Genomic DNA, 15033 nt, shown 5'->3' with positions numbered 1-15033 from the left:
GCATTTTTTACTTTTTGCACTATAAACAAGAAAATACCGATTTAAAAAAAATGATATTTTTCACTTTTGGTTATAAACAATATCCAGTAAACTCAGTTATTCATAAATTTAGGCCAAAATATATTCTGCTAAATGTCTTTGGTAAACATAATCTCAATACATATTAATTGGCTTGTGTGAAAGTTATAGCGTCTACAAACTATGGTATATGTTTTGGAATTTAGGTAGCTTGTACTTTCTGACTGCCTATCACATTTCTTGAGGTGCTAAAATGCCAGGGCAGTACAAACCCCCCCCTCCCACCAAATGACCCCTTTTTTGAAAGTAAACACCCCAAGGATTTTGCAGAGGGACATGTTGAGTCCATGGAACATTTTATTTTTTGCCACAAATGTTTTGAAAATGACAATTTTTTTTTTTTTTACACAAAGTTGTCACTTTATTAATATATTGCTTATGCATGCCGTGGGTATATGTGGAATAACACCCCAAGACACATTCTTCTACTACTCCTGAGTACAGGGCCAACATTAGAAGCTTATGCCAGACATCACCCACTCTTGAAGATCAAGCCTTTTCTGACACTTTTTGTTGACGTGAAAAAACTGGGTTTTTTTTGCTAGCAAATTACTTTGAACCCCCAAACATTATATATTATTTTTAATGCGGAGGCCCTTGAGAATAAAACGGAGGGGGTTGAAATTTTTTACATCAGCAGTATTTGCACAGCGATTTTTCAAATGCAAATCTTTTGGGAAAAATACACTTTTTAGAATTTTAATGCACAAAAACACAATATATTGGCCAATTGTTGGCTAAAATATAAAAGATGATGTTACGCCGAGTAAATAGATACCAAACATGACATGCTTTAAAATTGCGCATGCCCATGCAATGGCAAGAAAGTACATACACTTTTGTTATCTGATTGCAATAGGCATTGACAGGTATTCTTTTTTGAGAAATCTGGGGTCTATTAGACTCTAGATATCTCTTCTGCCCTTACATCATCTGATCTCACCAAAATCGGTGTGATCAGATGCTTTCCCAATGTACAAATGGCGTATTTATTCGGCGAAACTGAAGTGATTAAGTGCTCGTAGCTTCCGATTTCTTAGACTATAGAGATGATTGGTGCCATTCTGGTCTTTGATCAGCTCTATGGTCCGCCAGCGGATCTGCCGGCTGCATTCTCGGATTCCCCTGTTTGACAAGAGAGCCCAAGAAAACTGTGGAAGGTGGCAAGAGGGGGGGATGGATGTACCTTCCCGCTGCTCATAAAAACAATTCTGCAGCTAATTGGCCACTAGGATTGCTTTTACATGAAAGCTGACCGCCAGTTGTAAGAAACGATACCAGAATGATGCCTGTAGCTGCTGGCAACATCCCAATATAACCACTCAAAGGCCAGCGATGTACCAGTACATTGCTGGTCCATGTAGGCCATATATGTAACAGCAGAGAACATGGGCTTAAGATGAATCGACTCTGTGGATCAATATGACCGCAATTCATTCTTTTTTGTAATGTCCATGTTGCGTTCACATCACACCCCAAAACAGGAAGTGACTCAAGATTATGTCGCTTTGCCAAGAGTTGCTGCTCGCCAGCAAAATGTGGTTAAGCGGTTGGCAAGTAGTTGAAAAAAAAAATTCTCAATATAGTATTTTTTATTTATATTTTTTTTTTACATTTTTTAATACTTTTATCAGAATAGTACAATGTTACCATAGTGACATTGTACTACTGTGGAGTTTTTGACAGTTCAAGATAGTGATCTGTGATTGGCTGGAGCTGGTCACAGGGTGCTGTGATTGGCCCCATGTATCATGTGATGTGGGACAATCACAGATCACTAGGAGGAGAAGCAGAGGTGTTATGAATGAGATTGATTCATAACAGCTTTGCTTTCATTGTGATCATGTGATCGCATAGTGAGCACATGATCACTGGGTCCCGTTCACTGGGATCTTCATTCCGCTGTGTCCACTGGACACAGCAGTCACGGGGGAAGAGCTCTGTGCGCTCGCTCGGACGTGCAGCCCCCCCCCATGTTAGTACAGCAAGAGCGACGTACAGGTACGTCGCTTTGCCTGTAGCTTCCACCTGGCAACAGTACATTGCGGTCAGGCGGGAAGCCGGGAAGTGGTTAAAGGTGGAAGAAGTTCTGAAATGATTTATCTTTGTCTCATTTTTTACATCACAGAAACCTGACTTTTTAACAGGGTTGTGCAGACTTTTTATATACCCTGATAGCATAAAATTAGCTCTAGCTTTTATTTTTTTTTTATAATTCCTTTATTTTAGCAGAAGTTAGGAAATTCACAGATGTAGACTCAATACAGACAGTCATACAGAAAGGAGACTGCTTTCTCTTGGGAAAAGGCATTAAGTATGGTAATACTGAAATAACTAAATTCCAATAAACTAGCTCCAATTTTTAAGTCGTTCATCCTAGCACACTGGCGCCTCACCGGAGATGTAAACTAGTGTACATTTTGCATAGGATTGTGAAGAGGCAGGTAAGTTTATTTTATTGTAGCAGGGATGTTGCATGCCTCTTCTGCATTGAAGAGCCTGTCTGTTTGCAATTTTTGCCTGTAGTTCCACTTTAATACTGTAGAAATGCCTGACCTGAAACAATCAGGTAAGTCAAAGAAAATTCATAATCCCATAGAGCTCCTGCACACTGGTGTCTGAAAAACCCCTCTGAATGCCAGAGCTGCTGGCAGGAAAAAGCTGCATAAAAAACATGCTTAAAGCTGTGTATTGCCATTACATTTATGTGCGTTCTGCATTTTTTCTGCTCTTCCGCCCCTCTTCTGAACGTGCTGGTGATGTTTTTTTTTCTGTCTGTAAACACTCTTCTAATATTCTTGTGCACTCCTATGTGTGCATGGATACATATGCTACATATGCTGGCACAGAGGTGTATTTACAGGCAGAAGAAAAAAACATCAAATGCCTGTAAAAGTGGTGTTTTTTAAGCATGAGCCCTTATCTGTGTTCTTGTGCCAGGAAAGGACATAAAGTATTGAAGAAAGAGAATCAACATGACAGCCAGGCAGGTAGCGTCTTTAGAAGGAGAACTTGTTAATGACTGCTTCTCTCTTTCTCTCATGACAGGTTTATTTTAAAGGACAACTGCACTTTAGGTAAAGTTGTCCTTCAGATTGAGTGGCAACTACCTAGCAAAATACTAACCTTCCAACCCACAGCTTCCTTATAAGCTTTTAGTCTGTGTCACTGTTTGCTGTGCGACCCTCCTGGTGCTGGACAGCCTATTTAGAAAGTTCCAGCCACGTCCAGCTCCTGTCACAGATAAGTGTGGCTCGCTCCATTCATTTCTATGTCTGCTCCATGCTCATGGTGGCCCCTAGTCTTCCAGGGGGGTAACAGCCTCAACCATAGGAAATAAAGAAGCAAATAGGAGCTAGTTGCTACTGGGGCTTTCTTATACAAAGGTTCCGCAGCAACAGACGGTGCACAGTAAAGAACAGCATTGAAGTTTAGTGTTTTGATAGGTAGGTGCCACTTGGTAGTTGGGTCATCATTTAAAGGGTGACTTCACTACAACTGAAGTTGTCTTTAAAGCTAACCTGTGTTTGTCCATGTATGCCCAAAGGAAGATGCTACTTGCTATTTATACTTTTCTTTGTAAGTAGCACATTGTAAATCCCGTATCATTTTATCAGAACTGTAATAGCTGTAACACTTCCTGAACTTCTCTAACACCTTTGGATAGATCACTGACTAGGGAAAAAAGCTTTATTTCTTGATGTGAATGCGTCATTGTAAGAAAGTTCTATTGAAAAAAACAGCTCTGAATTTTGACTATTCTCCTTTGGTGCTTGTGCTCCATGTAACAAAGAGTTCCATTTACTTGGCGCTCATTGTTAGTCTGGGAGGTTTGCTACTCCTCAGACCTGGCACACGTTCCTGGCATTTCTCGAGGGTAAAGAAAAAAGGCCACAAACTGACTCAGATTTTTTTACACACACTATTTCCACATGTGTGACAAGTAAATCCTCGAAATCACATCCAGCTCACACCAGCAAATTATAACAGGCTGATATAATATGCAAGAAAACTTCCTTTTTTTTAAGTGGACCTGTCACTTGAAGTAAATGCAAGGCTAGGAAGAGTGAAGGTCTTATTCATTCCTATGAATGTTTTTTAATGTTTAATATACCCTTCTCTAAAGCCTCCTTTAAAGCTGCCTTTTTTAAAGGCTGTATGTTTGGGGCAGTTAAGTCATTGACTGTGAAACTGAGCAGGTTATATTTCTAGACATAACACACTGCACAGAAATCAGAAAAGTAAAGTATAGTAGCTATTAAGAAAACTAATGGGCAACTGTAGGCGTGTCACCAGGTAGCCAAGTGGACACCATTAACACTGTGATAAATACTGAAACCATTCAGTAGGCAAGGTTTGTCTCCAATCAGACTAAATTCTTATTTTTGAATTTTGACTGGATTGTACCTTTAAACCTAATCATGTTATGTGATTCTTTTGACTTTATAGTGTATCATTCCTTTCTTCTAGCTCAGTGGTTCTTAACCTTGTTGGAGGTACTGAACCCCACCAGTTTCATATGCGCATTCACCGAACCCTTCTTAATTGGAAAAATAAAATATGATTTTTAAAATTCAAAACATAGGTATATATTTAGGTATATATTTATACATAGGTGCCCAAAATGAACAAAACCGTAAAGAACAAAACCATTAAAACATGATTTTCACACAAAAACAAAAACATAATAATGAATATTTACTGCACGAATCATATGAGTCGGGTGTGGGTCTTCACCTCCGCCGAACCCGCGAGACTGACTCACCGAACCCCTGGGGTTCGATCGAACCCAGGTTAAGAACCACTGTTCTAGCTTGTTATCTCTTGCACATGTTTAGTCTTTACCCATTGGCATGGTGGACATGTCTAACAACTCAACAAAAATTCTGAGATCAGAGAGACAGTATAAGGGGAAGCGAAGATTTCCAAGTCTACTTTCAGTGCCCTGTGCTAAACTTGGCCTAGCGGGTATGTTTTTAGGGGGGGTTGACAGTTCTTTTTAGTCCAGCCTGGAAGGTTATATTTGGACAGGCTCAGAACATGCTGGGAATGCCTTTTGAATCCTTCAGGAAGAGCTTGTCTCAATGGGAAGGCTGCACAGGAATGATGCACCTGAGGCAATTCAATATTAGTGACTTTACTTGTTGTGTTATCTTTTTTATTTTTTGACTGACTAATCCTTCTTTTGCCTCTCTGGGCACTTTTACCCTAGCCAGCACATGTATATTTTCTCTTTAGGTTTGCTCTGTTTTTTTTTTTTGTGCAGTACATTAAGGTTTATCAATTTTGGTAAACCATTTTTTTTACATTGGTTTATCAATTTTGATATTGCTTTGCATTTTGACGCTGTTCTATTGCAGACACAGGTGAAAATACCCTTTTCACCAATGTAGGTATTTACAGATGCAACTTACTATTTACTGTGATTCTTTCATTAAGATTTATAAGTGGGTTTGAATTTTACGTGTTTTTGTCTGATATGATGTATTGTTATGTATGTTTTTTTAATTTCATAAATAACATTTTTAATAATTGTTTGCACTTTCTCTTGCACGCTAAAGTGGTTCAATCCCCATTTGTAAAATCATTATAACTTTATTGCCTTGGGAATGGTTGAAAGTATTTGCCACCATGGACTAGAGTTCTTGGTGCGACAGAAACTCCTGGCTTCAGTAGTTTTCCCTAGCAAGACATTGTTACTCAAGTGTTACTAAACCCCGGAACCTGCATTCACTATATCTGGTCTTCCACAGTACACAGAACATGGAAATGCAATTATTAAATATAATCTGCTAAATACCTTTTCTCATCAGCAGTATATAGCAGTCCTGTGACTTCTGTCAGTGTACAGCTGAGCACTGGTTAATCTTGTTGGAGGAGTCTTCATTCTCCTTTGATTGTCCTATGAAGCTGCATAACCCCTGACCCTCTGTCTGTATAGTACTGATTGGCCCTGTGCTGATCACATGCATCCCCCCCTCCCCAAAACGAAAAACTCTCTATCAATACTTACCAAACAGTACATGTGCAAACTTGCCACTGCTGCTCTGTACTATGGCAGATGGATTGGGGACAGTAAAAGAAGGGGAGGATCACAGAAGACAGGAATAAACACTCTTTTTACACAATGCAGAGGATTAACCCCTTAGGTTCCACAGTGAGTATAGCATGCTTTACTGCAAATACAGACTGATTTTATTGTTGTGGGTTTAGTAACACTTTAAAGCCACATAGACCGTTTTGGTGAAATGGCTAAATAAAGAGTAACAGATGACTGAAATGAATATTTCCTAAAGAATTTGATGCTTCAGGTTCCTAGTAATGACGTAACCATGCCCTCACTCAGTTTCTGTTGCTAGCCTCTGAACTCTGGTACTCCCCTTAAATAGAAGTTATATTGCCAAATATCTAGCCTTTTTATCATGTGATGAGTACTGGAGGAAACACAGAACAGCATTTTCTATAGGAAAGATAAGTGATTCAGTTTTTTTTTATACTTCATTTATACACTACAACAGGAGTGTTATTGTAGGGTTGTCTTAAGTATAATAACTTGCAAAAAACTAAATCTACGAAATGTTACTTTAGAGCAACTATAACAATTGAAGATTATCTGATTAAGTACTGTGAGCTACCACAATTCATATATAGCTCCTGACTGTAAACATCAGTCTTGTATCAGTTTCTAACCTTCCAGTATCCACAACAGGTCATGTTTTCAGGATTTCCCTCAGTGTGAACAGCTGTTGCTATTACTGGATGAAAGGGGGAAAAAAAACCTTTGTGCAGGATAAAGGAAAGCCTGAAATCATGTCCTTGTTGGAACTGGTCTATAGAATGTTGTCAAAGGTCTATGCCTCCTGGCTGAACGGGTACTCTCCACCTCTCTTTCTCACCACCATTTTCCATTACCAAATAACTTTCCACTGCAGAACTGACTCACACCACCATCTTCTTCGTAACACCTGCCCTTCTATGTTTTCTTTGTACACTTCTTTTAGTATGCCTAGCAATATGAGAACAAAGATTTTAAGTGACTGTGTCTTCCTGTCTGTTGGTGCTTCTGCAGGGTGAGCAAGGAAACACAGGAAGAGCTGGGAAGATCGGCGAACAGGTGCTGTAAATTTCATCTCCTGCCTGACAATGCCATTCTCTCCATCATTCAATGAATGTTTTGTTTTCATATGCTTTTGGGTGGTCAGCAACTGCTGAAGACAGGGCACATTTTAAATATGGCAAGGAACCACCAAAGGACTACAATACATGCATTGCTTAATTATGTAAAAGAGGCTTTAAGAATATTTATAGGTTACAATGAGCCTGTATCTTGTTCATTCAGTTCAAAGAAACAGGTTCACTTGATAGTCTGGCCCCCTCTGCTGCTTATACTTACCCTCTGCTTACATGTGGGAGCACTGAAAGAAACCTAATGTAAGTTCCTGGATGCTCTGGCGCAATGCTTATACAGAAGGCTCCCCTCCTCCACTTTCATATGGCTCTCAAACCCTGCGATTGCCTGCCTTAGGAGAGGTAGGGGAGAGTCAAGGGCAGGATATTCCACTTGGGTCCAGTGGCAGAAGGATGCCAAGCCAAGTCTTGCACAGTATTATTATTATTATTATTATACAGGATTTATATAGCACCAACAGTTTGCTCAGAGCTTTACAATATAAAGGAAGACAATACAGCAACAATACAGTTCAATACAAGAGGGATAGGAGGGCCCTGCTCCTTGGAGCTTACAATCTAGGAGGGAGGGGCTAGTGGTACAAAAGGTAGCAACTGTGGGGGATGGACTGGTAGGAAGAGTAGAAGATTCCATTATTAGCTGAGGGCAGGATAGGCTTCCCTGAAGAGATAGGTTTTCAGAGATCGCCTAAAAGTGAGTAGAGTAGGCAATAGTCTGATGAATTAGGGTAGAGAGTTCCAGAGGATGGGGGAAGCTCTGGAGAATCCTGGAGACGAGCATGGGAGGAGGAGACAAGGGAGCTAGAGAGCAGGAGTTTGTGCGAGGAGCGGAGAGTACGGTTTGGGTGATATTTGGAGACAAGATTGGTGATGTAATTGGGGGCAGAGTTCTAAATGGCTTTATATGTTATTGTTAATGTTTTGAATTTTATCCGTTGGGCAATGGGAAGCCAGTGGAGGGATTGGCAGAGAGGGGTGGCTGATACAGAACGATTAGTAAGGTGGATGAGACTGGCAGCAACATTCATGATAGACTTAAGAGGGGATAGCCTGCGATGAGGTAGGCCAATGAGGAGGGAGTTACAATAGTCAAGGAAAGAGATAACAAGGGAGTGAATAAGTTGCTTAGTAGTTTCTGAGGTTAAGAATGGGCGTATCTTGGAGATGTTGTGGAGGTGAAGTCTACAAGATTTGGACAGCGATTGGATTTGGGGCTGAAAGGACAGATGGGAGTCTAGGATTACACCTAGCACCCTGGCATGAGGGGAGGAACTGATGGTTGTATTATTGATCTTGATGGGGAAGTCAGGGGAGGGGGCACGGGCTGGAGGGAACACTAAGAGCTCAGTTTTAGAAAGATTGAGTTTGAGGAATTGGAGTGACATCCATGCTGATATGCAGTAGCAACCTAATATTGCTATTGTGGGGAGACTACAATTTTCAACACGCTGCTAGCTTCATGTCAAGTAACATCATTGGCAATATTCAGAAACACAGTGAGATACAAAGATTATTACATAAATAAATGTTGAGTGTAGCAATTGTGCATACAACGATGGACGCGGTCCTCCATCTTGTATCTCTCTCTCCTAGACAAATCACGCCCTCCCTCTCTGTTGAGTGACACGTGGTCCCTGGATGCTGAGTTCAAAAAGGCATCAAGGCCCAGTGGGAGAGCTCATGGTTATAAACCCAAATTAGCCTGGCCCCCGTATGCCTGCGAGACTCCTGCTGGAAAAGGATCGTAAAGCCATAAACCAAGCCCTTCACTGAGCTTCAAAGACATTCCAGGTAGTCGTAAAACCGGACTCACATTTAAAAATCCCCTTTTCCCCTATGATTTCATATCTTGGAATATGAAAGACTTGCATAAAAACCAGGCATATATTCAGATGGGTCACTTTAATACAAGTCGTCTTATATATTACACCCCCTAGCTGACATCTACAGGAGAGCAGAAAATGATATCTCCTTAACCATCTCAGCAGGTATGTCATATTTCATATCTAGACGTTCGGCAGGTGATTCTGCATATTAATCTACTCGTGGATAGAATGTTACATGTATCCAGGGAAAGTTATTGCCCTGGTATCAACTTGAGAGGGATTTTGGTTCTAGCTTGGGTCTCCGCCTGCAACACCCGCCCAAATGAGGCGATTGGTTCTCTGCTTCAGGGAGACACCCTGCTTAGTTCCTAGAAAAGCCAAGCTAAGCTGAGTTGAGTTGAAGTTGAAGAAGCTCCCTTTTAACGTCGGAACTAATTTTGGGAGATAAGGTCCTTCTGCTCTGACACTTGAAAGCTGCCTAAACCAAGGCTTTTCGCAAGTACTTTATCTCTCTAAATTTCTTTCTGTTATCCCTTTGCTGTGTTATTGCTCTCTGTGTGTGTGTATATATATATATATATATATATATATATATGCTACATCTTTTCTGTAAATATTTTTATTTCGACCTTTTAGTAATAAATCTTACTTTCTGAAAGTGTTGAACTGTTTCTAAAACTCTTTAATGCAAACTAAGAACCCCTGTCTCTGAAGAGCGCTACTGTGTGTGTTTAAACCTCTGTATACCCTGCCTGCGGTGACAGTGGTATACAGACGATTATTCAACATCATAGTGTTATTGCTGATATTGCCGAGTTTCCTCTTTCTCTGTACAAAAAGGAGGTGGTGGCAGTCTGAAGGGTTAATTGCGTAATTAACCTGACCCAGTAACAATCGGTCCCAGGCTGCAAGTACACAGATTGTGGTCCATTAGCTGGAAAATCTTTGTGCAGGGTGCAGCTGGGTGTGGCATTGTTACGCACGTGACAGCGCAGTTTTAGATTGGCTAGTCCTTTGGTCACGTGTTTGGTGAGAAGGGCTGGGGTCTGACGCCACGTCACATTGAGTATCTCGATTTTTCTGTAGGAATGGATACTTTGTACATACAGAGCTGTGCTTATTATTCACATAATGGGTGTAATGTATTTTTGTATTTGTTTTGTGGTATAGTGGTGGTTTAAGCCTGCTTTGTCTCAGGCCAGCCTACCTCTAAGACACAGGGTGCTTCTCATGCTGTTATATAACCTGGAGTTGTTAATCCACACTTCCAGGTTCCATCCAATATTTACACATCGCTGTTCAAGCTCAGCAAGAAAGAAGCCATTAACCTGAGTGCCAATAACAATATTAGGTTCTTTACTCTCAAACTATCTTAATGCTTACTCAGACTTTTTTGTCTTTCTGGAAGAATACTTACTGGATAAATGTATTTTTCCCCACTAAAATGTCTGCCAGTCTTGTTTCAAGCTCTCTTAAAGTAGATAATTGGTACTCTGAGTTACCCCAAATTGGACCGACATGAGTGCAGCATTTTGAGTTCTTATAAAAGGCTGATAAAATGCTGCGGTTGGAAGCTAGTAAATGAACATATAAATTTATATTCAAGTTGGCTGATCAGGAGCCAGCACTCCTTGGCTTTGTTTTGAATGTTTGCATTTGAAATAAGATGTAATGAATAATTGCCTTCTTATGCAACACGCTAACAGACTAGAGGATACATTTTAAGTTCTAATAGTCAGTTTTAACTTACCTTTAAAGTGTATGTGTACACATAGCTCACTCTGTAAAGCAGACAGCTCCTCACTTATCAAACCCTTAGGTATGTCAATATGCAAATTTTGACTTCTATTAGGAAGGATGTGCTTGGCCCTGTCTCCTGAGCCCCCCTGATTGGCTTTCAGATCCATACACCAGTAGCGAGGCAGGGGTATGGGGTATAGTTTTTGAGCTCCTGGGACACTAGAACTTAATTGAGGGAGTTCTCAGGTAGTTCAGGGTGCATGCACTATCATTCTGATGCCACTTTACAGCATTAACATAAGCTGTACAGGATTTTTACTTTTACACATTTTACTATTGTCAATATTTTGTATCTCTTTTTGCAATAATAGTTTAACCAATATATTTTGTGCAGGTTATGCAATATTATGTTAGCTTATTTGCCAAATATATTTTCAGAATCACTTTTTTTTCCTACAGCAACAATTTGCTTGTCTCTTGCTAGGCTGAAAATTGGACTTTGGGTATCAGTTTTAGAACATTCCTCCCTACATGCCTCTGTCCTACAGCAGACTTCTTCCAATCTCCCTTTGTTATAGGAGGAGTTGGCATAGCATAGAGGAATATTGCCCCATCAGTAGGCTATTTTACAGAGATTGAATGAGTAGGAACAAACAAAGGTGGAAAGGAACAACCAACAGGATTGGAAGTTAATGGCAAGGAGATTTTACTGTTTGGGTATCATAAAACAGGGGTTGACCTGACCCACCACACTCCACCTAGACCTAGTATATCACTAATTTTCAATTGGCTTAGGACACTGGGCTGGCTATATGTCCTTCTGCCTTACTGTTGTGCCTAACTCGTTTTGCCCCCCCCCCCCCAACCACCTCTACTTGCCAGCAATTTCCACTTTTTAAAATGAAGCTGGGAGGGGCAGTGTGTCAAAAAAGACTAGTTCACAGAACATTTATCTGCACTGTTCAGACCCGAAATAGATACAAAGTAACATTGTTACTTTTGTATCTACTCTGTTTTATTCATCTGCAGGTCATTAGGATGAACTTTAATCTACAGATACTGTCACTTAAAGCAACCTGTCTAGTAAAATAAAATTTGTCTTTATTTAACCCATATATAACTTAGTTGACCCTAATCATCTCCTCCTTACCCATCTCCTTTCAACTACTTTCATTTGTAATTGTTTTGTTCATTTATTTTCATAAGTGTCACAATAAAAAAGTGCAAAATTGAAAAAAAAAATAACCTTATTTGTAAATAACTTTTCAAAACTTTGTACCAGAATCAACATCTCCGTGTCATTTTAAAACAGAAAAAAATATAGAATAAAATGTGTATTTTTATATACAGTAGTGTAAGTGTGTGTGTTTCTTTTAAATATAAAAATTTTGCAAGATAACATCACAAACAAAAACCTCGTTTGTCCTTTAAATAATAAACAGAGACTTTTCTTATTAATACAGGGTCCTCCAGGATTTATTGGTCCTGTTGGGGAGCCAGGAATTCCGGGTGAGAAGGTAAGACAATGTATAAAAATGTCAGTTATAAACCACACTGTTCATTATATAATATTTTTATACAGTAGTCAGAAGTTAGACTTGCCATACATTATGCAATTTTCCTGTACAATTTCTGCATAATCTCCTTTAGATTTACCTTCAACTATGCAGTGCAAGGGCCTGCCTGATTGAAATAAATGTGTTGTTTACATTTGTCCTTGGAAAATTGTACAACAAAATTGTATAATATATGACCAGCTTTACTGAAACTACTAAATATGTCCTGTGACATCTCACTAAGCTACCTACATGTTTGTCTGGAATACATGTGTACATAACTAAACCCATAATCAGTTCTGTACTTTCTGTTAGGGTGATCGTGGCAGTATTGGGGCTCCAGGTCCACCAGGAGAAAAGGGATCTACGGTAAGCTTTAATTCCACCACCACTAGGAGTTAGAAACAAAGACTGTAGTGTACCACACAAGCTAGCAATCGTTGTTAATAGTACAGAAATCACTAAAGTAGGTTGTGGAGTATACCACACATAAACCTGGACAACCATCAGGCATCTAAAATTCTTCATAGGCATAGCATCTGTAGTGTTACCAAGGACAGGTATAGTAATCTGTTGGTAACTAGTGAACAATAATATGAGAGACCAGAGTTCAGAGTGCCTTCTGGAACTTCTAGACGTCAACAAAATAGAAGCTAATTCATGGCCACTCCCTGAGCTGCTTACATAACTTTAAATAAAATGGAAATTAAAAATTATAAATAGAATATTAAAGGGAACTTGGGTAAGATACAGGATCCAGCACAGACCTCAACTTTTGCCAGCTCAGTAGCCATGAGGTTTGCATATGCTAACCACAAGTGTATGCTGGGAAATTCACGTGAGTGAGTAGCCGATGTCACTGCTGTCATTTTCTCTCCAGTAGCCATGTGCTTGATTGGATTACCTCTCAGAGAGGGGTCTGTACGTGTGTTTGGATAGTTCTTGCCTTGTGTGTTTAGCTTTCTGTATTTGCTTAAGGGGAGTGTATTTTTCTAGTGTGGTTGAATACCTATGTGCCCTGACGTCTGCTCTGTTTGAATGTTACAGGGGCTACTGTTTACCATAATTACCTTGGCTTTTTTTCCCCCCACCCAGTCTGTTTATGTGTATTAGAACCAAGTATTTCCTGCATGCACAAGGCTTTACTGAAATGTGCTATTTAAAGCTGCCTCTTTCAAAGGCCATGGATGAGCCGTAGGGTGTATTTAAAAAATGGCATTCCACCAAATTATCGCAGTGAATGTATCCATTTTGTTAAACACCATTAGCTGTTAGCCAGGAGCCATATTATCACAGAAATCCCACAGGATAGAAAATATGTCTCCTTATACTTCTGCTTCCCCTTTGAACCAGATTAAAGGTACCTTCGAATCAGAACAGGATTTATGTCTTCAGATGCATTCAGGGAACAAGACCATTATCTAGGCATAGCTTTAATATAGCTCTGAGGTCAGTTGTGTGGACTGTCTATTTTTAGCACAATTTCAGTGTTTGCTGGATAAGATAGCAGTTCACTGATTGACTTTGAAGTGCTCCTGTGCTTGGTCCATGCAGGGGAAGGTAACAGGTTCACTTTAATGTTGGCCCCACCAGCTGCACATACTTATCTTCTCTTCACTCCTCCGCCATTTCATTCAGCTATCAGGTGAAAGGGCAAGTGTTGGACTTGGAGCTAACAACGTACTGAGGGCTGTGTTCACTGCAACTAACAGTGCTAGATGCCTTACTGGTCAGTTGCCAAGCACCTCAGAAGGGGACCAAGACACAGTCTCCGCCTAGAACTATGGGGTATTTTCTTCACTGTGGTGGGAATTGAAGGAAAAGAAAATAGTATTGCTTTTGATGCTGCCATTATCATCAACTTGTTGCCTTGGCCTGCAAAAGCAAGCCCCTATTTTGCTTCAAGCTGAAAGGTAGCATAAAGCTTTCAGTTTGAGTTTTGACAAATATGTTTTAGTTTAAGAGTAACCTTCTGCAATGCAGCAACCAAAAATAAAGAAGTCCACAATGTACCAGTTGTATCCAACAGTCACTACTGTTTATGAGGCCTCCTCAACATTTATATTCTCTTTTACACATTTGGCTGCTTCTCCCCCTATAGCTGAATCTTTCCAACTTTAAAAACACTAAAATCTCTTCCCATGATTTGCTCTGATCATGCAACCTCTGCTTGTGCATTTTCCATCATGTGCCCTTTAAAATGAGAAACATTATGCAATGACTCAACCATAAAAATGTACCTAAAGCCTCGTACACACGAGGAGAATATTGGACAAATGATCATCCTTTTTTTGCATGCTGCTCTCATATAAAAAATGAAGAAGTTACCAAAGTTACAAAAATTCTCGTAAGAGAGAATACAACTAAAGTGATGTATTGTATTGTAATGTATTCTTTCATTTCCCAGCATATGCGGTCTTGGTCATTCGATTTTTTAATGGACAAATGCTATACTGAATAAATGAAAATTGTTCATTCTGGTATCATATGAGAAAAATTTTCATGCTTGTCCCTTTAGAATAATTTTGCATGAACTTTTGTGATCAGCTCTCAAGAGCGGTGTATCGGACGATTGCTCCCAAAGTGGTATTTTTTATCCAATTTTCTCATCATGTGTACTAGGTATTAAAGTGTACCTGCGGCCT

The 15033-nt window shown here is 39.8% G+C and overlaps 1 protein-coding gene across 2 annotated transcripts in view; it reads left to right on the top strand.

The window, feature by feature from the left end:
- The window catches only part of COL27A1 (collagen type XXVII alpha 1 chain), a 592361-nt gene that overhangs the window by 295287 nt on the left and 282041 nt on the right, over nt 1–15033 (top strand). For both annotated transcript variants that reach the window (XM_089692938.1, XM_089692937.1), the window contains exons 24-26: nt 7148–7192; nt 12296–12349; nt 12704–12757. In XM_089692938.1, the coding sequence (XP_089549064.1) occupies nt 7148–7192; nt 12296–12349; nt 12704–12757 (153 nt within the window). The remainder of the gene's footprint in view (nt 1–7147; nt 7193–12295; nt 12350–12703; nt 12758–15033) is intronic.

The sequence above is a fragment of the Staurois parvus genome, unplaced genomic scaffold, assembly GCF_062004578.1.
Source record: "Staurois parvus isolate SC_StPar_1 unplaced genomic scaffold, SC_StPar_1.0 ptg000608l, whole genome shotgun sequence".
NCBI classification, from domain to species: domain Eukaryota; kingdom Metazoa; phylum Chordata; class Amphibia; order Anura; family Ranidae; genus Staurois; species Staurois parvus.
This window is presented reverse-complemented; position numbering and strand designations above follow the sequence as displayed.